A 27,120-nucleotide genomic window follows, 5' to 3' on the forward strand; every position below is an offset into this window, starting at 1 on the left:
AAAATACAATCCACTTGCACACAAAAACATTCAGGCAGACCCGACGCACACCCCACCCCCGCATCTCAACATACACTGAACTTGCACACAAACACATTCAGGCAGACCCGACACACACACCCCCTCCGCATCTCAACATACACTGCAGACATACAAATACAAACACACACACACACACACCCGACGCACCCCCCCACCTCCGCATCTCAACAAACATACAAAAACAAAAAACACAGTCAGGACGGACCCACACACACACACACACACACACACACACACACACACACACACACACAGCCCCCCCCAAATGTACTTACCCAGACGTGCTGGAACGCTGGCGAGGCTGCTGGCACTACGGCTGGCGTGGCAAGCAAGGCTGAAATGCCTTCCAGCATCAAGCCTTTCTGGCCACGCCAGCCGTAGTGCTGGCACTCCATTGGTGCAGCACACACGCACTACGTGACTCGTAGGGGCTGCGTGGTTCGTGTGCACTGAACCAATGAGGGCCAGTGTTTTGTCCGGCCCGAAAGACAACAAAGACTTTCCTAATGGAGGGCGGCCTCAGTAGCGAACTTGTTTTGAACTCAAAAAGGAACGTACCTTACTGAAATCCACAGAACCGGCACTGCGAGCCCTCTAACGCTCTTGCCGGCAATAACTGACCCGCCGCGCTTCCTGGAGGAGGCGGGGCTTCCCGGCAACACACGACACGTGACTCCATCAAGTGATCTCGGGCGCCTACAAAGAGCGGAGGCTACCACCCTTGTGGCGTTAAGCCCGAGAGGAGTAAAGGCCAGGGACTGTTGAGCGACTGTTCGGCGCACTGTGGCAGCACCAGAAAGGTAAAGAACCTGTGTTGTCCCTACTTTACTGCAACAACCCTGTAGTCACCCTCTCACCACACTCACATCACACGTATGGCTCCTCCATCACCCACGGAGGACATTAGCCGCCGGCTGCGCAGCAGCAGCAAAACAGACCAAGAGAAATTGCAAGATCGCCCTGCCAGTACTAAAACAGCTGACAGGCAACGGAAGGGTGAGACAGGCCCGCCAACATCTACTACTCCTAAGAGTAAGGAAAGACCTCATTGCAAACATCCAATGACTGATCCCCCCCGCTTCCCCCTTCACTGATCATCCTCTTGCTTCATCACCAGAACGTGAATCTGACCCCGGACCTGGAAACCAAAAGGGCACCATACAAGCAGGAGGGCGGGAAAGTCTCGCTACTACAGCGGGAAATTCGCACAGTCACTCCAGCCAAACAGCTAGAACGGAGCGGCACCAGCCGCCCAGTCTGACCACAGCCTTGACGAGTGACTCCTTGCCGGTGACCATCGGAGGGCGGGCACGGCAGGGATTTGTCGAGCAGGGCTTGTCAAACACGAACCAACCGCAACCTACCCAACCTACCAACGGAAAAAGCGACCTGGAGGGCCCACACACCTCGCCACGTCAGCTTCAAGCAGCACTCCAGAAGCTCGGGGAAAACCCAGATCGGGTAAACACGCCGGTAAGTGGCGCGACGCGGGCTGAGGCGGGCCCAGCGCAAGAATACTTGTACGACACAGCCATCATGGTTCAGGCTCGGGTCCATCAGAGTCGAGCCCACCTGACAGACCTTGAAAGGAAGTTTCATTTCAGGAAGGCTCAGCTAACTACGAGGAAGATTACTCAAACTGCCTCACGGGACACGGAATCAGAAGACGAAGTCTTCACGCCAAAGGGCTGGAGGTGTATCCACCATTAGAAACAACCAGCACCACGGACCCTGAACGGGCCCGAAACCCATTAGTAGACATTAAGATCGTAGGGTCCACAGGGTCCCTAGAGGGGAACGAATCCCCAGTTCAGGATCTAGACCGAGAACTGAGACCCCAAACATCAAATCCAGCTGCAGGCACGCCTTCAGTGCTGGCTGAAACACAGCTGAACGACACGGAGCAACACGGCATAGTCCCTAAAAACTCACCTCAGGGAGTAAAGACTGCTCGTACTAACGAAAACTCTAATCAGAACGAAATAGGGGAGAAAAAAACGATATCAAAGACCCTGAAAAAAAAAGTCATCTCTAAACCATTAGGAGGGCACAAAGGAAACCCGAGTGTGACAAATCTAAGCAGCCTAACGGAATACTTTCTAAAGCAACACAAAAGAAAAGTAAGTCAAGAGGCCGAGCTATCAGACGCCGAAAACCTAGAGGCCATCCAAGACAACTCTCCACTGAGTAAAGCCAGGAAAACTGATACAAACCTCCAAGGACGGATTCAGACGGCACATGCACTCATCGACCACGAGACTATGCAATCGGGGGACCTGAATCAAATTAGACCAGTGCTGCCCGAACTGTCTCAGCAAGAAGAAAGAGAAGAAGACGCGAACAAAAAGAAATCAGATGTAACAAATAAGCTCCCTGAAGTCTCTCTCAGTCTCCCAAAGCTGCCACACGTGAACCTGCCAATCTCTGTGTCCACTCCAGATGGACCAAAGCAGACCCAAAATTTCTGCCCCAGCCAACAACTAGAAAATCATGCGTGGACCCGGCCGCATATTCTGGGAGACTTGAGCCAAACATCTGAAAACCTATCTCAGCCTCCCCAAGCTAACACATCAACTGCAGAAAGAAGACTCTCAGAAAGATTCTCGACACTCCACGCCACTAAAGATTCTAACACCCCGCAGAAAAGCAGACGCCCTGGGAACACATCAAACATGTCAGAAAACGACTCTCCCTCGACAAAGAAAAAAGACCTTCTGTCGGTGATGTCTGCATTCTCAATAGTGCTAAACCCCTTCACAAAGCTGTATGAATCAATACACGAGGCCTTGAAAGATAATACAGCAATGATCAGTGAATTAAAGGACAAGCTAATTTTCGTGGAAGGCTATTTAACAGCAACGGAAAGAACTTCGAACTCCATACATTCAAAGTTGGAGGAAAAAATAAACATTATGATGACAGAATTACTAAAGAAAGATGGCAGCACTCATACAAATGTGGAATTACCAACCAAAACCACACAGTCCACACAGACCGAGAAGAACAAAGAAGTCGCCCCAATCTTTGCAAAGATTCCTGCAAAACACAAAGCCGATGAGATTACACCAGCACTACTGTCCCCACTAAAACCCACACCCAGGGGGAAAGTCAAAGAAAAGATCAAAAGCGGCATCAAAACCTTTGTGCTGTTGCGCCCAAAGGAATCCCCTCAAAAAACTCTTCCAAATCGAAACTGTATTGGGGAGACGGGAGTCAACCAAGGGGAAGCGATAATGAACCCCTTACCCTCAAACTTGAAGCAGACGAATGTAACAGACACATCTAGAATAAGTGTAGACTCAAACTCATCTTCAGATCTGTCGAACATATCGCTGTACTCTGACGAAAGGGAACCAGACTCCCCACCGCCGTCAAATTGTGACGACGCTCCAAAACAAACGCAAACAATCCCCACAAAAAAAGATGAACCTACTCGAGAACTTAAGAAAAAAAGGCACCCCGAGGCATCTAGGGAGCTGCTCAGACAACAATCTCGCTCAAACTCTCCATCTATTGCCCTAGAAGCTCTGAGAAACTTAAAGGAGACACATGAAAATGCCGGACATGAGCCACATAGAGATCAAGACCTGAAACACTACAAATCTCACTACTCCGCCAGAGCTCGGTCATTGAAGGAACAAAGAGGAAATAAGGACGCTGCCTTAGACAAAGACAAAATCTTTGAAGGGGGTAAACTCTTCAAGCTAGAACAAATATCACCTAAAGACTCTTATCTGGTCCTAAACTGCAGAACAGTCTTAAAAAGACTGGGGAAAATAGGAAAACTCTGCCACCTAAGATCGGAAGACTTCATATTGGTCGAACCCTACCATCGGGAACATAAAGCAAAAGCCTACCTCCATTTAAGAAGAAAAACATCATTGGAGTTAACCCCCGACGTGCACAAGGACCTCCAAAAAAATGGGCCTAAAAATCTACTGCCTTCAGAAACAATCGAAGGACAACGCTAAGGCGACGAAAGAAAAAAGTGAAGGTTCAAATCAAGACAGGGAGCGACACAGAGAAAACAACGCACAGAGGCTCCCGAGAAAACAAAACGCGGCATATGGCAACGAAAGGGGGTGGCGGAGCAACCAAACTACCCCTCCAACTACGACCCGAACCAAAAAATACGATGCACCAAAAACACAAACCTATCACGAGAAAAGAGAAATAAGACAATCTAGAACGGAAATCACAAAAGAGAGCACACCATTAAGAGAAGCGAGTGCACCATCGGCACGCAATCCATGGAAATGGATTTCGGAAACCTTTGCGCGAAATCACAAGAAATAGCAACAAAACCAAGGACCAAACCCGACGGAGAAGCAACGCATCGGTCCCTTAAATCCTCTACTAAAATGCACCCTAAACATGGCTTCGTGGAATACGAGAGGACATCGACATCTCACAACGCCTAGTGACACAAATTTAGGTATGTTCGAACTGATCTGCCTTCAAGAAACGTGGTTGGTTCATAAACCAGCCATGGACGGATACGTAACAGAGGCCTCGCCCGCCTGCAAATCCATTCTAGGACGCCCCTCCGGAGGCATACTAACAGCTATCCGGATTGGTTCAGGGATCACTCCAAAAGGGAAAATAGCAGAGGGTTATGGAATGCTAACGACGCTGACTACATAGTTCCATCAAGACTTAACCAGAGATGCTTGGATATATTCGGAGTTAGGCATAATAAACCTCTACTGGAACCCTGCGAAAACCAGCACTATAGAGTTCTGCACCATGGTCGCCAACCAAATTGACGACCTAACGGTGGAGCGGAAAGTACCCAATATCATCATCTGCGGTGACTTGATCTCTAAATGTGAGGGGAGAGTGAAAAACAAACAAAGCCCTAACTCAACGATGGACGAAAGAGGTCGAGCCTGGTCCCTCCTAATGAAATCAAGGAACTTCCACAATGTAACATTACTTCAAGATCGAGAAACACAAATTCCTACGTGGGAAAGACTGAGCTCGACCGCCACGCTGGACTATATATTCATCACTGAAGGGCTGATAGCCTATTTCACCGACTTTACAGTGGTGAAAACGCAGGAAAGTGATCATAACCTCCTAAAAATGTCATGGAACGGAACAGTTCCATCAAGGTCCTTCTACCCAGCAGTGGTGGAATCTAACTTACAACAAAACAGGCTTCGTTTAACTTCCGACAATGTAAAAAATTTCACGTCCAACATTGCGAGGAAAACTGTCCAAATAACGAAGAGTAAAAGCGACAGACAACCAGAATACGTCTCGCTTCTGGCCCTACATAAAACGAACTTCGCGGGAACAAAAATAGGGAAACCTACGCACATGCACTCTTTTGACACAGAAGTGCCGACAAAAAGGCTGAATCTTAATAAATTGAAAAAAACGACCATAAGAGCTGACTCGCCGGAAACATGGTCTAATTATCAAGCGGAACAAAAGTCCTACAAATCATGGCTAAAACAGCACCGGTTGCTTATGTACCAAAATGAGGCTGAAGCAATGCTCCATACTTGCGCCACAAGGAAGACTCGAGACTTTTGGTCGCTATTGAAATCAATTAACGGGCAGAGGGCAAATGTGCTGGCTAACTGTGTCCTAGAGTCAAAGTGGATTCAGCACTTTACGGAGCTGCACCGCTGTCCCACCACCTCGTCATTGTATCCTTCTGTCCTCTCAGATTCCCCATGGATCACTCTCTCATCGGTTGAGGACATCAGAGAAGTGATCAACAAACTTAAATCCTCAAGGGCCCCAGGGCCAGATGGCTTGACTAACACTGACCTCAAGGCACACCCACTATTATGGGCGCAAGCAATTGGCGAAATATTCACTCAAACTCAGAAAAACAAAGAAATTCCTAAAACCTGGACAGAGGCTGTACTGGTGCCCATCTATAAAAAAGGAAACAGAGACATCCCCGCCAATTACAGACCTATAGTCTTATTGGACGTCATAGGGAAGATTTTTGCAGCACTACTCCTACGCCACTTCAAAGCCTGGGCCAGCGCCTCCCCGGCAGCCGATATGTTTCAAACAGGATTCCAGAAGGGAGCAGGAACGTCAATTAACCTTCTGTTTTTGAACATACTCAAAGCAAACACAAAGAGGGGCACTGGAAAGGTCCACATGGCAATGGTGGACCTGTCCCAGGCCTTTGATCTGGTAGACCGAGAAAGACTGTGGACCAAGTTAGCCACCTGGAAATGTCCTGACCCGATTCTTGCACCAATAATGGCACTCCATGCAACCACTTTACTCAGAGTTCGCCTAAACCAACAAAGCACACTCTCAGAGCAAATCTTTACAAAACGCGGAGTAAAACAGGGCTGCCCTCTGGCCCCAGCTCTGTTCATTTCGTTTATTGGAGACTTCCAAGACTCAGAAATTAGTAAGATCCCTCCCACCGCGAGTGGGTGTCTCTAAAGTCTCAAGACTGTGGTACGCCGACGACTTAATTTTGATTGATCAGACGGCAGTGGGCCTTCAGAGACAGCTAACAAACTTGGCCAAATACATGGAAGAAAATAATCTGCGAATAAATAAAAACAAAACCAAAATTCTGTCTTTCTCAAAAGGCACAAAAAAGACAAAAATGTCCGGTATGGTTTCTCGATGAAGAAAAAATCAAAGTAGTAGACGAGTTTAAGTATCTGGGCACCCAACTAGACAACACTTTGAATGACATTTCACTACAAGCCTCGTTATGGTAAAAAATCAAGAACTTGACAGCCCAATCTCCAGCTGTTGACAGAAAATTCGGCAAGTTTTCCTGGACCCCGGTACTACAATTCTATAAAACAAAGGTAGTACCGGCCATAACATACGGCATGGCAGCCAACTTAACTTTACCTGTTGAATTTTGGCTGAGACTTGCCACCCACTTACAATCGCCCAAAGGTTCCGTTGAAATATTGCGAAAAATTTCCCGAAAAAAGTTGAGAAAAATTCTTCTGCGGGCCCGCCTGAATCTTCTGCACACGAGAGAAATTTTGGCCAAAAGAGCGCTGGCAAATTCTTCTTATTGCCTGGTCTGCGGCCTAGTTGACCAAATAGAATCTGTCCGTCATCTACTCACTTCATGTGTTGGACTGGCGCAGGAAAGAAGGGCTTATTTGACACCACTCATCACGTGCCCTTTTACACTCGACGAAGAGACAATATGGTTCCGTTTAATTGCAGGCGACTCCACTAGATGGTCCAGAGCGGCAGCTAAATTTCTCGAAGTAGCTCTGGTAAAAGCCAGTGACATTGGCTCATTGCCTGCAACCTCACTAAGAGACCTTCAAGGAAACTCGAGAGTGGTGTCATGAGTCCTGGGTCAATTTCCAACCTTCAAAAGTAGCACAAACACAGTTTGCCACAACGCAGTTTTGTAAAAAACCCTAACAGGTTAATAAACAAAAAAAAAAAAAAATGGAGGGCGGCCGATGGGGCTTGCGGAAGGCCCTGCATTAGGAAAGTCTTTGTGCTTCGCGGGCCGGACAAAACGGCATGGCGGGCCGCAACTGGCCCTTGGCCCGTATGTTGTGCACCCATGTCTTAAAGGTTAACAACCTTAACGGACATGTGTGCAAAGGTTCAAATGGAGCACACATAAGGAATTTCAAAACCAGGTTAAGGTCCCAAACCGGAAACCTGAAAGGCAGATGGAGGGAACACATTAGTGAACCCCTTTAGAAATTGAGCCACCAGTGGGATCTTGAAGTAAGAACAAGATCATGTGTATCCTGAATCTTCTCAACCTCCTGAACACATGAGGAATGATGGGGACTGGAAAAAACGTGTACAAGAGTGGAAACTTCCAGTCCACCACAAACGCGTCTCCTAGAGCTCCTCTTGGGGGACATTCCCTTGAACAGTACTGCTCACACTTCCGGTTGACACTGGTCGCAAACAGATCCACCTGCGGGGTTCCCCAAAGGGCAAAGATCTTTTGAAGGACTTCCTGAGCTAGTTCCCACTCGTGGGAGACTGCTCTGCCTGCTCAGAGCATCTGCTGCCGTGCTCTCCTCCTAGGTGAACTGCTGACATGGAGATTCCTTCTTGAATTGCCCAATACCGGAGCTGCATTGTCTCCCTGCACAGGTAGTGACCCTACACCACCTCTTGTTGAGGTAGTACATGGCCACAGTGTTGTCCGTCATTATCAGGACATTCTTTCCCCCTACAGAGGTCAGGAAGGCTTTCAGCACTAGTCTGATCGCCCTCACCTCCAAAAGATTGATGTGTAGTTTGGACTCCATGCGACCAACGACCGCTGATTGTCAGATCGTTGGCGTGGTCTCCCCAAACCGTGAGTGAGGCCTTCGTTACTACTGTAATCTTTTGCCATGGTTTCCAAAAAGGTTCTCCCTTCAGAATATTTTCCTTGCAGGTCCACCACAGAAGGTCCTGTGAGACTCTGGTTGGAATCAGAAGTCGGTCCGACATCTTTCCTGAGAATTGGGACCATTGCGTTCTGAGTGCCCACTGAAGGTATCTCATTCTCAGGCGGGCCTCTGGCACCAGAAAAATGCAGGATGCCAACCTCAAAAAAAAAGAAAAAAAAAAAAAGACAGAAGACTTTGGGCACTCAAATTTGGTTACCATCTGAAAAATGTCTTGAGCCATCACCTCGGGTGGCAAGCTCTTTCCAGAGGATGCATCTATCACAGCTCTGACATATTGGAGCTTTTGGGAAGGTGTCATATGAGACTTTGTAATTGAGGGAGAAACCCAGTCTGTGGAGAGTGTGGCAGGTGACGCCGAGATGATCCCGGACTTGCTCAGGAGAACGCGCCCTGATCAGCCAATCGTCCAGGTAGGGATAGACGTGAACCCCCACTCTCCTGAGACTCACTGCCACCACCGCCATCATCAGTTTGGTAAAAACCCTTGGGGCAGAGGTCAGCCCGAATAGCAGGACTTGAAATAGATAGTGCGAGCAACCAACCATGAACCTCCGGTATTTTCTGTGCTTGAGATGGATTGGCAAATGAAATAAGCATCCTGAAGGTCCAATGACACCAACCAATCCTGAAGTTGGAGGGCCTGAAGGACCTGAGAAAGAATGACCATCTTGAACTTGTCCTTCCTGAGGAACTTGTTCAAGTATCTCAAGTCAAGATGAGTCTCAGTCCTTTGTCCTTTCTGAGGATCAAAAAACATGGGGAATACCAACCCTTGTTCCTCTCCGCTACAGGCACTAGAGTTAAAACTTACTGCACAAGGAGCAGATCCGGAATCCTCAAAGTGTTTCCCTGGTGGATTGTTCTGAGGCTTCTTTATAAAAAGGAAGGCAGTAACCGTGGGCGATTGTTTCCAGAGCCCAAGCAGCTGAAGTAATGTCTTGCCACTCTTCTAGATGCTGAGACAGTCTGTTCGACACCGGTGAGCTGTGACGCAAGACAGAGTGGTTTTGTAGCAGCAGTTGCCGAGGCTGCTGCTTGAGATGGCTTGGCACCTCTACTTCGTCCACCACTAGGACATTTTCTGTGGCCTCTGACTGGTCAATCCTCTCGCCCTTCCAACTGATGAGTAGTAGCGAAAAGATCTACCCCTCTAAGGTTGTCCACTAGGACGAAAAGGCTGAGTTTGCCTAACCGGGGCACCTAAAGATTTGGCCGCTGCCTTCGAGGTATGCAACTTCAAGGCTCTCATCAGCTTTGCTGCCAAAAAGAAGAGACCCGTCAAAAGGCATGTTCTGAAGTCTAGCCTGCACATCAGGTGGAAAAAGCAGACTTTCTCAACCACGCAAATCTGCGCATCACGGTGCTAGTAGCCATGGACCTGCTGAAGCTATCTGCAGAATCCAACACAGACTGAAGGGACTCAAACATGGCTTCTTTGCCGTCCTCAATAGCTAAGAAGCTGTACCTTTCATCCCCTTCGGGAATATGCTCTTCTGCCATAGAAATACACTCCCATTGAGTATATGAAATGTTTGCAAGGGCACACGTTGAGTTGGCAGATTTGAATGCCATGCTCCCTGCAGTAAATACCTTTGTTGCCCATCCATCTACACGCTTGTTTTGAAGTAGCAGTAGCTGCCTGGAACACAAGACTCTCCGGGTTGTTTTGAGGTAGCCGGAGTCGATACTGGAGGGACGGTATTTTTTGGTGAGATTTTTGTCAACTGCCGAATTAGCTTCCGGAGTCTCCCAATTCCTTGCCACCTTTTTTGAAGTGCCACATGGAAAGGCTAAATTGAATCAGTAGGTGGACCCTTATCCAGAATGTCAGATCGTCCTGGTCATAGGGTGCTGGAGGCCTAGACCAACCTAAGTACTCAACAACTTTAGACATGAGCTGCCTGTAAGAGGAGTCATCATGTTCTCCTTATTCTGGGTTTCCGAACTCCAGCTCTGGAGAAGTGTCAATTCCACTTGCATTGTGCAAATTATCATATGATCCAGAATTCTGCTTTCCTCTGAAATGAGGCATTCAGGCACATTAGGTGTACCGTATTGAAGACCGTATTGAAGACCAAATGGGCGTTTCTCATCATCTGGATGCTCTTCCTCCTCAAAAATAGAAGTTAGAGACTTGAAAAAGTCCTTCGGGAGATGAATATATATATTTTTCTGGTTTTGAAACCAGAGGCTTCGACGTTGTCAAAGAGACGTTTTCTTGCACAGTGCCTTTTTAGGAAGGTCACTTGGATCTGAAGGTTTAGCTGGCAAAATAGGCGCAGCTGGCGTCAACTGTTTCGGCGTCGATGAGGACAGTGGCGTCGATGGCATCAACGATTTAGTGGGGGTCGAGGGCCTGATGGGCTTCATCAGCGCCGAAGCTGAAGGTTTCGAAGGCGTCGAAGACCTCGACCTCTCCCCATGCCTCGATTGTTCCTTTGATTTCTCAGATCGAGGCCTCGAGGCCTTTCGATGAGGATCATGCCTTTTACTCAGGCTCGTGGGCACTCCTTAGAAGGTTCGGTCGGAGCACGGCTTTTCTCGAATATTCTAAGCATTTCCACACGGAAAGCTTCCAATTCTGATGGAGTAAACTTTTTAGAAGGGCGCTCGACCCTTACAGGGGAACCGTCAGACGAAGAAGTCGACGAAGGCAACCTGTGGTGCCTCCTCTTCGACTTCTTCAAAGATGACAATTGGCGGGAACCACTCAGACCTGGCCTTTCTACAAGGACTCATTGGTCGAAGGCCTAGCTGGTCGGGACTTGGGTGTTTATCCTACCTTGAGTGTCCCCTTCTGTTCCCTCAAGGCTTTTCCTTTCATGGACTGACACTTGGAGGAAACAGTAGTATTGTGTTCCTCCCCGAAGCACCACATGCAGATTTGATGCAGGTCGGTTAGGGACAACTTCGAACCGCAATCTCTGCACTTTTTAAAACCAGACTTAGGTGTCGACGGTGTAGAAAAAGACATTGTTGAGTTTGAAGACAATCGCTCGAAGTAACAAACTGTCACAATATGAGGTGCGCCTCGTTTCCCACGAAGCAAAATCTTTTGCAGACAAATGTAACTGAGGCCAACGGGCGCCACGCGTGCTACATATATCCGATGACATCACCCTCCGAGGCCTTTGAGGGACATTAATTCCACGACATCGGCGCACGGCGCCCTCTGCTGAAATTTTTTGCCGAAGCAGCTGAAGCTGGACATGACATGTCAAAAATGAGGAATACATTGGAGGACACAATCCATTCGAAAGAGGTCTTTGCGATTTGTTGTGCTACTTTGCCTACTTCACAAAACCCCAAGCGGAGCCTTGCCTGTTATTCCAGGGGGAACAGTGAATCATAGTCCCCAACTCTCTCCAAAATAATGTTTGCAGGCTGGTTCCAAGATCCATTCTTTTTGGCCAAGTGGTCCTTGAGAGGCAGAAGAGGAGAGAGGGCCCCTCACAAAAAGCGTGGCGGCAGCCAACATTGTTGAATGGGCCAGAGGCTAACCCATCACGCATAGATTTTCAGTAGGGATCACGCAGTAACCACATACACTCCCTGCAGTAAGAAGCGCACAGTAACAGAGGTTTACTTTGTTGCCCACTGCAGAGGGGGTTTGCCAATTTTACGGCTCTCTCCACCGAATATTTCTGTACGCGGATAAGCCAATTTATCCGTTGCCTTGAGTGTTGGTACCAAAGAAAGAATTCCTTGGCCCGACTAACTGTCCATACTCTATCCAATGTTTCATGTGCTTAACAGAATTTGAATGGTATCTTGCACTTACTCTGGGTCGATTCAAGTTATCCAGTTACTTCGCTCCCACCTCTTACTCTCTACTCCGACTACCTCCCTCACACTCCTCCCCCGTTCTAATGTCCCTTCAATATTTTGCTCCTTTGGATATTTCCTCCACCCATTGATTTTACTCCTCCTGCCAATCCACATTCCTAATCCTCCTCGACACTACTACTACCTCTCCACCACACTACTACTCACTTCCTCCCCACTAGTACTCTCCTCCTCTCCACTACAGCTCCCCTCTTCCACACAATACACACTTTTTCCACTCAACCATTCCATGGACGGCCTGAAGGATCTGAGAAAGTGACCATCTTGAACTTGTCCTTTCTGAGGAACTTGTTCAAGTAGCTCTAGTCCAAGATGGGTCTCAGCCCTCTGTCCTTTTTGGGTTTAAGGAAATATGGAGAATACCATCCTTTATTCCTCTCCGCTACATGCACTGGTTCTATCGCACCTTTCTATAGCAGGGTCAAAATGTCCTGCACAAGGAGCAGATCTGGAACCCTCGAAGAATGGCTTCACGGTGGATGGTTCTTAGGTCTCTAAATGAAGGGAAGGCAGTAACCTTGGGCTGTGGTTTCTAATGTCCAAGCATCCGAAGTAATGCCTCGCCATTCTTTCAGAGGCTGAGACAGTCCCCTCCCACTGGGGTTTCATGACTTAAGACCTCAGGGAGGTTTTGAGGCGGCTGAAGCAGTCGTTATTGGTAAAGATGCCCCTGCTTGAGCGGGCTTGGCACCTCTACCTCGTCCACCACAAGGGAATTCTCTTTGGCCTCCTTCACCAGCCATTGCTCACGCTCTTCAAACTGAGGTCTAGCAGTGAAAAGATCAACCCCTCCACGGCTGTCCACTGGGGCGAAAGGGCTGAGGCTGCCTAATAGCGTCACCTAAAGATTTGACGGCCGCCTTCAAGGTCTGCAACTTAAAGGATTCGTCAGCATTGCTGCCAAAAAGGTGTGGTCCGCCAAAAGGCATGTTAAGGAGTCTAGTCTAGATTGCTCATCCGGTGCAAATCCAGACTTAATCTACCACACAAATATGTGAATTAGGGTGCTTGCTGCCATGGCTCTGCTGATGCGGTCAGCAGAATCCAGACCCGACAGAGACATGCACATGGCTTCCTTGCCGTCTCTAAAAATAGCCAAGACACTGTCTTTCCTCCCCCCCTCAGGAATATGCTCAGCCGCCATAGAAATACAGTCCCATAGAGTGAATGAAAACTTTGGCAAGGCAAATGTGGAGTTGGCCGATTTAAGAGCAATGCTCCCCACAGAAAATACTTTCCTTGCCCATGCACCTACTCTTTTGTCATCCCTATCCGGAAGAATGGTTGGATAAGCTATCTGTTTTCGATCAATATTCTGTGCTTTCTAAATTGATAGGACAGCTTACCCAAACTTAAGCCTGTAGATTTTGATGCAAACCACCAGAGCTTATATTCCACTGCTGTGGCTTTCCTTTACAAATCATTTCACTCTGGAATTGTTTGAGAGTCTTCACCTTCTGTCCAAATTAAGCAGATGTCATCAATGTAGCGCAGATAAATTAGTGGATTCAGGGATTGTTAGTCAAAGATCTCCTGAACGAGATGCACCATGAAATGGTTTGCATACTTCAGTCAGTTTTGCGTCCCCATGGCCGTTTGGTCTTTTGTTGGAAATGTCTTCAATTGAAGAAGAAATTGTTGGGAGCGAGTTTGAATCTCATGTGACCCGCAATAGCCGTGTTTAGGGTGTCTATCTTGGTGTTCACTTTTTGCAGGAATTTCTTGATTTCAATTGAAGACACTTTCTACCAAAGACCGGAACGGCCATGGAAACATAAATAGCACCTCAGTATGCAAACCTGTACAATTATTTCATTACTTGTGTCAAATTGATGCCAACATTGGTGCATGCAAATCAATCGGGGAATTTGGGCAACAACATTGGGGATCACACCCATCTCCTATTTTTAAAACATGGATAATAAATACCCTTTTCCAAGAATGAGACAACCATCAATTCAAGATTGCATTAAACGCATTTGCTAACACAGGGCCGCATATAGAAGGTACATGAGTGATCAAATCCAGGAGTATCATATTAGGCCAAGGATCCTTACTATTCTTTAATTTGGTGAGTGCACTATTCACCTATTGATCATAGAAGGCAAGTCAGCTAACCACTTCCCATCACAGAGCTGTCACAACCCAAAGTTTCTCATTACGTATATTTGGCAGCAGGTGCTTACCTAAGGAGCAAGGTACCTACATCTGCTTGCCCTGTTAAGGATACATGGATGATCAATTTAAAGGAATTCAGCATGTAAGCTAAGCTATAAAGAAAAGGGTGAGGTTTGGTTGGGTTAACTGGCACTCCAATTGACAATTAAAAGAGATAAAGATCACTGGAAAAGTGGCTCAAGTATTCACAGGTAGATAATATATTGCAGATAAGTACAGTATTGCGAGGCCGTCTTAGGAAATGGAACAGCAACATTCAACACAAACAGTATCAAATCAATTAAGATAAACTGAACATTTTTAAAAAAAGCTAACACGTATATCACTAACATTATTTCATGACAACATGCTATTTGTAGAGCCTTCAACGTTTTATGGTGTAATTTCAAATTATTCTGCTGAACACATCCTTGTCCAGGGTGTTGGACGTACCCAATCACATGCCTCTAAAATTGCATACCTCAACGGAGAAGGACAAATCAGCGCACTTGTTGTTACCAACTCTTGCAAAAAGATCTTCACAAAGCTGAAAAACAAAAAAAGTAAAATTCATCATTCATTTCTGACCAAGAACTTGACAGTATTTCTTTAGATACAGACTGTTTCTTTATCCACAACCTAACCGGTTCAGAGAAAAGTAGTATTCCAAGACACACCCTTTCAGTGAGAGAACAGAGAAGGAAATTAAGCAGTCTTATATTCTCTTAACCTTTTGATTGGTGTGGGTGGTTGGAGAGGTGTATGTGCATATAAAATATATGTACACACATCTTAAAGTGGTGCATCATGAGCATCTAGAAAGCCCAAAGGGGCCCATCATCAAGTCTTGAATTTGCCAACCACATATTGTTTTGGCTGTGCATTCTGGATCCATTTGGAGCAAGCACGCACAACACCACCAAGACCTGCTTCCTCATTGATTTTGATTAAAAAGGTTATAAGATGGCTTGCTTAGGCAAGTTTGCAAAAGGGTGGGTGGGCATACAATAATAAGATAATGAAACAAACAGTTTCGTTACTTTCAGTGATTTTTAATGATAGGGCATTTGTTCCACAGATCACATCTTCAAATATGTCCTCGAGGCAGATAATAGTACAGACACATTTCCACAGCAACTGAGACTCCTCAGAAGGTTTTGCATCGATGACATGATGCAGATTGTTTTATCTGTAGTACAAGCTCCGATCTCAGTTCATCCTCTTTTCCCCAGACACAGATACTGGAGAACGGTAGAAATGTCAGTCAAATAAAAAAAATGTCAAGCAATCTGGTTTGAGGGGAAACAGTCGAGTAATCTCTTTGGAAAGATTCCCACAGCTAGACATGGTATTGAACTTGTCATTTGCATGGTGCTCATTTTACCATTTTTATAGTCTCAATGCTCTGTTAGTGGGAATGAACTTGGCGGACCGAAGTCCCGAGTGTTGGAGGTCATGGAGCATGATTAGGACGAGTGTGCATTTCTCCGTAAGAGATGGAACCCAATTGGACAGGCATGTGAATGGGTGCTGAGAGGAGTTGGGTTGCCATCGGTGCTAGAGACTCGCCATGTGTTCAGAGTGCCCGAATTTGTCTTAGGTCTGCGCTGCATGCTGCTTTCGGAGGTGTTGCAGCGTAGTCTAAGTACGCAGAGAGTTTATGTGAACAGCACGACTGAATTCTGTCATAGTCCTTGCTGTTTACTAATGTGTGTGGATAGCCATGCCTGCGGCCAGTAGAGTGATGTAGTATACATACCTTGCCGCCAGTGAAGGCACTATGTTGTAAGGGCGCCTACTCAGAGATTCAACACTGTTAGTGAGAATTCTCATTCTATGGCTAATTTCCCTTACCTATAGAGTCCCCCAGCAGCTTTTCTGGATTTGAAGGGATTGTTTATTTTTGCCTGCTAAGAGTGAGACTCTTTTTCCCACTCTTATGCATTTTTGCTATGTGTGTTCTAGACTATTTCTGTGTTTAATGCCTATGGGATCTTTCTCAACCCCATAGGAACCAACTTTATTCACATGTGTTACACAGCACCCTCAGTGCAGTGACACAGGGGTGTCGTAGCGACCCCCAAACATAGACTCCATACCCTGGGACTGACTACTGTCTCCCAGGGCAGGTAAAGTCCCCATTGACTTTACTAGTCAAATCCTATGAACTAAACCAATACAACCCATCTTACTATGGAGGTACTGGAAGGGGTTAATAGTTTTTCCCCTATGTTCATTTTTGAGAGGGTACCGTACAGTCCCTCTCTCAAAAAGTTCTGGCTGGTGGCAGTGGTTACTACTGTAAATATTAGACCGCAAATATTTCCCTATGGGATTTTCCCATTGTTCGAGGCTACCACTTTTTCTGACAGCCTCTAACATACCGCCGGTGTATTTTAATATTAACTTTACTCCGGTAGGTTATTATTGCCAGAACTTTGATATAACTTCTTTCTCGTGTCTTCCTCTAAACTCCTAACCCAAGTCGGGGATCCTTTGTTCGTCCTTTTGGCGGGCTTCTGCAGAGAAGCCCTCCTTTTGACGCCACTGAGTCTGGGGTGGGTCCATTGTGTGGGAGGGAGAGTAGGACCCCTGGACAGGGTTGCCTCAGCAACCCATGTCGCACTCTATCCTGATAGGGCTGGAGGGTCTCCCGCCAAGATGACCACTCCACTGTGTGTGTGACAGCTAGGCTGTATGAATGGGGATCTTTTTGCATAAAAGCAGGGTCCTGAGGACTGGAAGAGCAAGAGATCGCTACTGGAACTAAGAAGCCGAAGAGGAGAGAAGCCAAAGACATCTGCAAAGACTGAACCACCGGTGAAGCCCTGCTGCAGCGTCTCACCACTTTTCTCCACACGACGAGAGAAAATCTTCACCTGCAAGAGCCTTCTTCCCTTGAACTGGTGGAGCCAACTAGTTTGCTAATCGCCTTCCCGGACCTGCCTTGGTCGAATCTCCCACACCCTGTACTTGGAGGCCAGATAGCCAGGCACCAGTCCACCCGGACCGCGATTTAAAGGAGCGTACCTTTTATTCATCGGGCAGCACCGCGTCTGGTTTCATCCCTGGGTAGTGCAGTAACTCGAACCTTCCTCCACAATGAGAGCCTCTCTTCCTCTGCTGGATCCCCCGACCTGCAGGAACTACCAGGAACAACCGCCACCGCAGGAGCCACTTCTCCATTTTAAGGTACATTGTTCTGCCAGGCCGCCCTTTCTTCGCGGTAGCACTAAAGGTGTTTTAAATCCTTTACCTACCTCTTGGGTTGGCCGCCCCTCTCTCTTAACATTGTCTTTTCAACGTCTGCATCCACCTTTTCCACTTCGTTAACCAAAGACTTGACTGCAGCTACAAGAACATTTTGCTCCTGGGCCCTTGCCCTGTACCAACTGACTTTGGCACAGGCCTACTGACTCTGGTCACATTTGTTAGATCTGCCTTCTTTAGATTGATTCTCAACTAGAACTGTGTGGTGCACCTATATCTTTTAACTACCCTTTCCTTCTCACTTTTAAACCTTGTGAAATGCCATTTTGCTCAGTTTCCATTTAAGTTTGGCTTATACTGATGCACTGCCTTGCTTAAACTGGTTCACAAACTAATGGGAAGTGTTGCTAGGGTGTGTAAGACCCTATTTCTAGCTAACTTGTGCTTTCTCCCCCTTGTGAGGAATTGTTAGAGGATCCCTTGTGTGTAAGTGTCACTGTGCTGTTTTGCGCAGATTTCCCTCTGGTTCACATGGTCTACAATTTAACTTGGGAGTGTGTATATTTTTCTTTTGACTTAATTTAACTTGCTTGATGACTGATACATGTGTTTTATTAGAAGTGTATAAAATAAATATATATATACTTTTTAAATACAAAGCTCTGGTCAGTGTTTCCTTGTTCTATAGTCTAGTGGGCCTATTGTGTAAACCCTGAATACTGCTCATCTCCCTCTTAAGAGAAGTCTAACTGCTCAGCCACAGCTACCAACTGAATCTTTGTGGTACAGACTGATACTAAATGGGATTTATTGCTCTCACCTGTAGTCCTAATCTTGTGTAGTGCTCCCTAAGGGAACTGCATAGGATTCTGCCTAAAAAACACTACATGGAGAAACACCTACATTTTAGACAGCATTGAATGAAAACCAATTACTAGCTGGCTAACATGGGTGTGCTATGTGATGTAAGGTAATAAGAGTGGTAGGGTTTTACTGTAATACAATAATTGGTGTACTCCCCAACCAGACCCCACTTAGAGGATCAACCACTGCTGGTTGACAGCTGCAGGCTTCACAGGTGAACATTGGTAAACACAGACTGGGGCTGCTTATTCAGAAGTTTCTTTGCCTTGGGGCCATTATCAGTGATTGTCTTCAAAGGTTCATTAGGAAGTGGGAAGAGGCCAAGGAATACTGCCTACAGTAGAAAGTTCAGCAACATCACGCAAAATGAGAATCCTCATTCATCAGGAGTGGAGGTAATAAAGTGAATGCATGCAAGGAAGCCCAGGCAGCAGATTGGAAAATGGCCATCATCCGCATGGGCAATCTTATTGCGTGGGCATTGGTTGAAATGAGTTCTAAAACCAACTGGAATGCTCAAAGAAACCCTGATCGGAACAAGTTTTGATGCACAGCACAATTAATCTGGAAATCATTCCTTTGCAAACCAATCTCCCCTTGCTGGATCTGGCATAATCCAAAAATAGCTGACCATCATGACTATGCTCTTTGGTACTGGCTACACAAAAACTAATGGCTCTTTTCAAATCCAATCTATGAAACCTCTTCTCTGCCTTATAAGGCTAGGGAGGAAGAAAATATTGGCAAATTAATGTTCTATTAGAGATGAAATTCAGAGCTGACTTCATGAAGAAATTATACTCCGGTTCACAACTAACCTTTCTTTTGAAAAGACAAGAATTGGAAGCGAAATAAAGCCTGAAGTTGTAAATCCCTCCAGACTGCAGTGATCGCATTCACAAAGGCAACCTTATAAAACAGGAGGTAAAGAGATTGCAAAGTCTCAAAAGGATTTCCATGAGAGAGGCCACCAGGGGGCACGCGGATGTGATCAGCTCCAGCGCGCCTTCTCCTGTGTGGGATCAGCAAAAGAGGTTTGAGCCCCCGCTTTTGCCACCCCACCCCGCTCCCAACAGATACGGTCACCGGAAGGGGAACCCCGGCGGCGCTTTAGGGAGCAAGTACGGCCAAAATCGGCCCGGAATTAGATACAAAAAGAAGCTTTTATTTTGAGTGGAACTGGAGGATCCAATCCACGCCAGCCCAACGCGTCCAGAGGGATGCATTCTACGGAAGACTACGTCGGAAGTGAGCCAGAAGCAGCAGATCGAAAGAAAGGGGAAGTGAGCCCTTGCTCCCCCTACCTCTCTGACACGCCGGTGGAGAGCATGGATGATGGAGTGCAGCCCCCTCTCCCCCACTCAGCAGTGGGGCCCCAGCGAGTGGGAAGGCCCCCATTGACATTGGGGCGGAGTACAGCGCTCCGCCCACCGGCCCAAGGAAATCAAACGAGGAACGCGGGTACCCGCGGTGTATATTAAGAACAGCTGCGGGGGAGTGTTGGGAAGCCAGTCCCCACGAGATGTGGAGGGCACGGGAGACACCATGAGACGCCTCTGTGCATCTGAAACTTAGAGCCTGCAAAAGGGGCCGTGTGAGGGGGGACAGTCACAGCCTATTTGAATCTACTGCCAGGTGGATTCCCTCACTGGTTGGGGCTGTGTGCACCAGAGAAGTGTAAAGCCACAGAGGGGGAAACGAATGGACATTGCAGTGAGGAGGAACATTGAAGGGGTATTTTGCATTGGGGAAAGGATACATCCCCAGACATACAGGGGGCCCCACAACCTATGCTGTTGTACAATGGAAGTAGAAGGAGTGACCCAGAGCCCAGAGGGCACACCCTAACAAGTGGAGGCACCCTAACAAGTGGCCACAGGAGATCCCAATCTCCTCACAATGGAAGGGACCTATGGAACAAGTTACTTACCTGTAACTGTTGTTCTCCAGCATGGGTCTGGCATGGATTCACATGCTCATGAATATTCCCCGTCGTCAGGCTGGGAATCCTCGGTAAAGAAAAAATCAGTATCAGTTTGGTTTCTGATCTGTCTTTCTTAGTAGTAACCAATCACTGATCTCTGGCTCTTACTGCCCCCAGTCAATGACTACCCTCTCCCTAAGCGCCGCCTCTGGCAGCCATCCTCAGATTTGGTAGCACGCCAAGTGGCAGTATGGCCAAGTGAAGAGCCGCAGAGGGGTAGGTGGGAGGGTTCGCATGTGAATCCATGCCAGACCCATGCTGGAGAACAACAGTTACAGGTAAGTAACTTGTTCCTTCTCCGGCATGGGGTCTGGCATGGATTCACATGCTCATGAATAAAAGAATACATAGCAGTATACACATGCACAACCAAGGGAGGTGGCAACAGGCTCAACATTAAGCAATACAACAACTCAACATTAATCATCTCTTACCTCCTCACCAGGCTCACCCTAAGCAAACAGGTTGCGCAGCACTGCTTGGCCGACCCTGGACTCCTCCCTGGAGTCCCGATCGACGCAGTAGAAACTTGTGAAGGTGTGCGTCGACCTCCACCATAAGATCGCCCGACGGAACCCTTCGTCGAGAGGGATCCTGTCCTCGAAATAGCCCCTCGCTTGGAGCCAGCGGGCATCGAGAAACTCCTGTAGCGGACGCATCAAAGTCTGCAAAGGGGTACAAGGTAGATGCATGAGGACATCATCCCAAGGAGAGACTTGATGAACCTCACCCTGGCCACGTCCATGGCTAGCAGGCGCCGCACCTTGCCCAGGATGGTCTTGGTCCTCTCCTCTGAAGGGGAGGCCAATTGCCCCACTGTATCGAGCTTCGCTCCCAGAAACAGTGCTATCTGCGATGGAACCAGGTGGGATTTGGGGTAGTTGATGGCGAACCCCAGCTCCGTGAGCAACCGGACAGTCCTCGCCGTGTGTTCGACGGCGAGTTCCCGTGTCCTTGCCCAGATTAACCAGTCATCCAGGTAGGGGTAAACGTGGATCCGCTGCAGACGCAGCCGCGCCGCCACTGGTGCCAGGCACTTGGTGAAAACCCTGGGTGCCGACTTTAATCCGAACGGTAAGGCCCTGAATTGGTAGTGGCGTCCCTGAACCACGAACCTGAGGAACTTCCTGTGCCTTTTTAGAACAGGGATGCGGAAGTAAGCATCCTCCAGGTCCAAAGACGATAGGATGTCGCCTTCCTCCAGCTGTCCCAGCACGTGCTGGAGGGTGACCATCCTGAATTTCTGCGCCTTGATGTACTTGTTTAAGCGACGCAGGTCCAGGATAGGGCGCCAACCGCCTGTCTTCTTCTTGACGAGGAAGTACCTCGAGTACACTCCAGAGCCCCGGAGCCCTCTGGGGACGAGCTCGATGGCATTTTTGAGCATCGCCTTTACCTCCAACAGTAGTTGAGGGGTGTGATTCTCCTTCCAGGCCACGGGAGGAATGCGAGGGCACTTCTTTTGGAATTCCAGCGAGTGCCCGTTGGCCAGGGTGTCCAACACCCAGCGGTCGGTGGAGATGGACTCCCACACACTGACAAACTTTGTCAGCTGGCCTCCCAATGGGGTGCTTTGGTGGGGGCCCGACAACCCGGCCGGGTCAGTCTTACTTGGAGGCGGCCTTGCCGCCTTGGCCTCCTTGACGACGGCGGCGGGAACCCCCTTGCTTGCCACGACCTCTGTAGGCCTCCTGGGAAGAGGAGCGGGCCGCCTGGTGGTAAGTGGAGGAGCCACCGCGGGATCCTTTGGAGGCACCCTGTCTGCCTGCGGAGCTCCGAAAGGGCCGCCGCTGTTGAAGCACCCCCAAAGCCCGGGCCGTCTCCCGAGTCGGTCTTGATGGCCTGTAGAGACTCATCCACCGCCTTACCAAAAAAGGTTGTTGCCGTCGAATGGCATTTGCAACACCCTTGTCTGGACGTCCTGGCGAAAGTCTGTCGCCTTGAGCCATCCGTGTCGTCGGAGGCAAACTCTGTTGCCCAGTTGGCGAAATCCGGTATCGGCAATGTCCGTTGCCACAGTTATGGCGTGATCTGACGCCACCTTGCCTTCCTGCAGAATTTCTAGGGCCTCTGCCCTTTTGTCAGGCAGGAAGTCTAGCAGGGGAGCTATCTTGAACCAGAGCTCGCTGTCGTAGCGGGCCACGATCGCTAAGGCATTGGCCGCCTTAATCGTCGTCGCCGCTGACAGGATGACTCGTCGTCCCATAGAGTCCAACTTCTTGCCCTCGCTGTCCGGCGGGGAAGTGGAAGTTGAAGCCGCCCCACCCGCTGCCGCCTTCTTAGCCGCTGCCGAGACGACAGAGTCCGGCGCGGGCTGGGCCCTGAGGCACAAGGGGGCGGCATCAGGGACTCTGTACTTCTTCTCATACCTGTCCCTCCTGGCTGGTGTCGTGGAAGGGTTCTTGAGGACAGCAAGCCCCTCCTCCCAGATGTCGTTGAGTAAAGGCACCGCGAGGACGGTCTTCCTCTTGGCCTCTCGTCGTTGGTACAGAAACCCCTCCTTTTTCTGTTCTTCAGGGCACAGCTGAAGATCTCGGATGCCCTGGTTATCATGACGTGGAAAGAGCCAATTTCGTCGGCTGGAGATGCCCGTGGGGGGGGTGACGACGGGATGTTTGCTGTGTCATCGCCGCCGTCATTGTCCATCCCAGTCGCTGTATCCGTCGCCGTATCCTCTCTAGGGTCCGGCGAGGGGGATGAGGGGTCCACCGGTCTCGCAGGCACGAAGGGTGGAGCAGGGTGGGCTCTCCTCCGCTTGTTCGGAGGGCTTCCCGACGGGCCTGGTTCTGGATCCTCCGTCGGGGTCCGTTGTAATCTCGTCCTTATTTCGGTGCATAATGATTGGATTGCCAACAAAATGGCCGCTGAGCTATCCTGGGGCGCGGGCAATGGCTGCGACGGACGGGATGCCGCTCTACTGGGTCCTGTTCGTTGTCATCGTCGCTATCTTCGATCACGTCAGCAGGGACCGCCCCCTGGGATCGAACCTTCTTGAACCTCTCGTTGAGGCCTGAGGACCACTCGTTGAGGCCTATGGACCTTTCGTTGAGGCCCTTTTCGGTTTCCACCAGTTCCTCCTCAGAGGCTGATTCCGAGTCTGTAATGGCCACCGACCTCCCCCCCTTCTTTATCAGCCGGGGGCTTCACAGAGGTCTTAGCGATGGGCTGGAAAGAGGAATCCCTCCACGGTGGCAGGGATACTCTGGGCCCGGCGGGCGTTTCCACAGGCGTAGTCTCAGGAGGCTTCGCCAGGGTCGCAGCGACCACTTCAGTAGAGGCCTTTGCCGGGTGGATCAATGCCCTCACCACCTTAGGTGCGTCCTGGGCCTTCGCCTTGGGGGGAGGGTCATCGCCTCGCTCCCCCTTCGAGATCGACCGGGTCCGCTCCAGCGGCCTACCCAGGTTCTCAGACTTCCCCTTCCACGAACCAGAGCGCTGGCTCGTGGTTGAACGTGCTGGGGAAGTAGCGCCCTGCTTGGCAACCGAAGAGCCGACCTTTCGGCGCTCCCGGTGCCCGCGGACTTGCGGTGCTTGGCCTGCTGTTGGGCCCCTGTTGCCGGGGCGCCCTCACAGGACTTAGAAGCCCACTCAGACTTCTTCGCCTTCTCACCTGCTGTGCCCTTCTCCAGCCAGGCGGCGAGGCGGGAACGATGATCTTGTTTGGTCCGTTCCGAAGGGTCTTGCAGAACGCACAGTCTTTCTCCACGTGCGTCTTGTCCTCATGGAGGCAGTAGAGACATCGCAAATGCTCGTCCTCCTTGAAAACGTTCTGTAATCCGCATCCAGGGCAGCACCTGAACAGCTTGGATCCGGGCGTCGAGCTTCCCTTGTCCTGGGCCATGTCCGTTGAGGTAGGCCGCAGATCTTACGGAATCCTCCAAGAAGTAAAAACTCGACGAAAACTTCACCCTTGAGGGGCGTAGAAGAATTCCGAAATGGGCCCAGTTATCGGAAGTAGAAACGGTGGAGCTTGAGGCTCGATTAAACCGAAAAAATGAGAAAATCTCCTGAAAAAGCGTGAAAACGCAGTAAAAAACTCGAGCTAATCACAAGGACTCCCAACACTTGAGGGTGCGGTAAAAATCTGAGGATGGCTGCCAGAGGCGGGGCTTAGGGAGAGGGCAGTCATTGGCTGGGGGCTGTATGACCCAGAGATCAGTGATTGGTTACTACTAAGAGACAGATCAGAAACGAAACTGATACCGATTTTTTCTTCACCGAGGATTCCCAGCCTGACGACTGGGAATATTCATGAGCATGTGAATCCATGCCAGACCCCATGCTGGAGAAGTGCGATATCGGATTTAATTGAACTTTCAGAGCTTGCGGGGTTCCCTCCCAACCTACACCTGGGGAGTCGAGGAGGGCCCGGAGGGGGAAGAGGGTGGACTGACAGTGCCTGGAGAGAGCATTCAGCTTAAGGAAAGCCTGGACAAGAAGCAAAGATATTCTGAAACCTTAATACCACTAGGAGAGATCATGCAAATGTTTAGACCCCCGGGTACCTCCCTGGGGCGTGTGCCTGCCTTGTAAGGGACCCCCACTCCCAGACTCCCCTGTCGACTGAGGGCATTATCTGTATGGTGCGGAAAAGGGAGAACGCCACGAACAGAGGGAGTTCGGACTGGGACCCCCCGCCTCCTCCCCAATCACCCAGGGGGGCCACAGTAGACTAAGTGAGCCCGGCTTAGGTGAGGACCCTCAGGACACTCTTCTGGGGCGTGTGCCTGCCTTGGTGGGGAGACCCAGCATTAAGGATACAAACGGTGGTTGAACTGAGCTTGAGACACGACACGCCTGAATAAAATAGGGCACCACCCCCCTTACCCCATGGACTGGAAGACAAAACATGAGACGTTTTGAATACGAGAAACCAGGGCTGGTGAGTAAGACAACCAACTCCAGCATGTCGGAGGAGGGGAGTGATGCCATGTCTACTAAGACATTGCCTCCCTTTTAGAAGAAATTCACGCAATGAGGACGGATATTGGTAGCAAAGTAGCTAGAATCAATGTTAAAATCGACAATATGGATGAGCGGCTGCAGGCAGTGAAGCACAACCGGACCGCCCTTGAGACATAGGAAACGCAGATGGATATGAGGCTGGCGGAGCATGAAAGGAGGGAAGGTGAGGTAGCCTTAAAGATGGATGACTTCGAAAATAGGGAGGAGAACAAACTTGCAATTCTTTGGAATCCCAGAGAAAGAAGGCAAACGGAAGTGGACCTTTGGAGAACCATCCACAAGGTGGTGAAGACGCTATTCAGTGATGAGAACATGGACAAACCCAAACTTGAGCGGATCCATAGGGATGGGGCCACTGGGAGGGACCAGCGTTCGGTGCTGGCTTGCTTCCACAATTACCTAGACAGACAAAAAATACTGGAAAAGGCAAGGGGTTCGGGCTCAATGTCCCTGGGAAACGCGAAGGTGACAATCTACCAGGACCTATCAGCACTAACATTGGCATAGAGGCGAACGTGCACCCCCCTAACGAAATAGTTCAGCGAGAAGGGTGTGAGGTACCGTTGGGAGTTCCCGTTCTCTAGATCCTTCGAAGTAGATGGACACAGCTACAAACTGGTGACGATGGGGATATCAGGAGGGTCATGGAGGAGCTAACGGGAAGCGATGAGCAAAAAAAAGGGAGGATTATGGAAAGGGCCAGGAAGACAGACAAAGGCGCGTAAAGTCCCAGGCTCCAGAAAATGTAGGGGGTCGCCTGCTGCGGGCCCTTCCTGATCTGTGAGGTGTGCCGGTGACTAAAACACTGCGTTGAAATGGTTAAGATGATGGAGTGGGATACTATGGGTGGATTGCAAGTTGCTGCGAATTGGTGTACTTGGTTCAGCCGGTCCATGAAGGGAGGGGACCACTGGTGATTCAATTTCATCTAAGGAAATTACTCCGGTTGGGGTTGGATGGCGAGGGGGGAGGGGCAGGGGGGAGTGGAGATGACCTATGTTCAGGGTGTCAAAGTTTTAAATCAATGGTGTGGTGGGGGGATCCAGTAAAGAGGGTGCCAAACTTGGTATGGTCTCACAAGGGGGTTCGGGGAGGGGGGTAGTCGAGTATTCCCTCAGGCACGAGAAGAAGTCTGGCCAGGATGAACTGAGGATAGGCTCCCTAAATGTCAGAGGCCTAGGAACTCACCCGCCAAAAGATCTATAGTGCTACATGAGTTCAAGCGGTCTAATTTTTACTGGCTATGCCTACAGAAGACGCATTGGATAAGGGGTGGGGGGGACCAAGACTACGATCTCGGGAGGTGGGAGAGGCGGTTGTGGCGTCCAATGTAAAAAAGAGACGTGGTGTGGCAGTCTTGGTTTCGACCCGGACGAGCTTTACAATAGACCCAATACTAACCGACCCCAATGGGAGGTATGTGTTTTTAAAGGGCCAATTACAAGAGGTTAAGCTAACGATCGGATCAATATATGCCCCAAATGTCCAACAATGTGAATTCTGGGATAGAGTGAGAGATAAACTCATTCAATTTGTGGAAGGTCAACTGGTGGTAGGTGGGGATTTATATGGTATTAGAGCCATTGAGATATTGTAAGAGGATGGGGGAGGAACAAAAGAGGAGGGTTAACCCGGGCGATTCGGAGAGGTTTAAAGGGGTGA

General features: G+C 49.1%; 1 protein-coding gene across 2 annotated transcripts in view; it reads right to left on the minus strand.

Annotated features, from left to right (window-relative positions):
• Positions 1-27,120, minus strand: part of KIF1C (kinesin family member 1C) — a 1,865,342-nt gene that overhangs the window by 1,392,563 nt on the left and 445,659 nt on the right. For both annotated transcript variants that reach the window (XM_069643618.1, XM_069643608.1), the window contains exon 6: positions 14,917-14,982. In XM_069643618.1, coding sequence (XP_069499719.1) covers positions 14,917-14,982 — 66 coding nt within the window. The remainder of the gene's footprint in view (positions 1-14,916; positions 14,983-27,120) is intronic.

This window comes from Ambystoma mexicanum, chromosome 1p (assembly GCF_040938575.1).
Source record: "Ambystoma mexicanum isolate Mex_15411 chromosome 1p, UKY_AmexF1_1, whole genome shotgun sequence".
NCBI lineage: Eukaryota > Metazoa > Chordata > Amphibia > Caudata > Ambystomatidae > Ambystoma > Ambystoma mexicanum.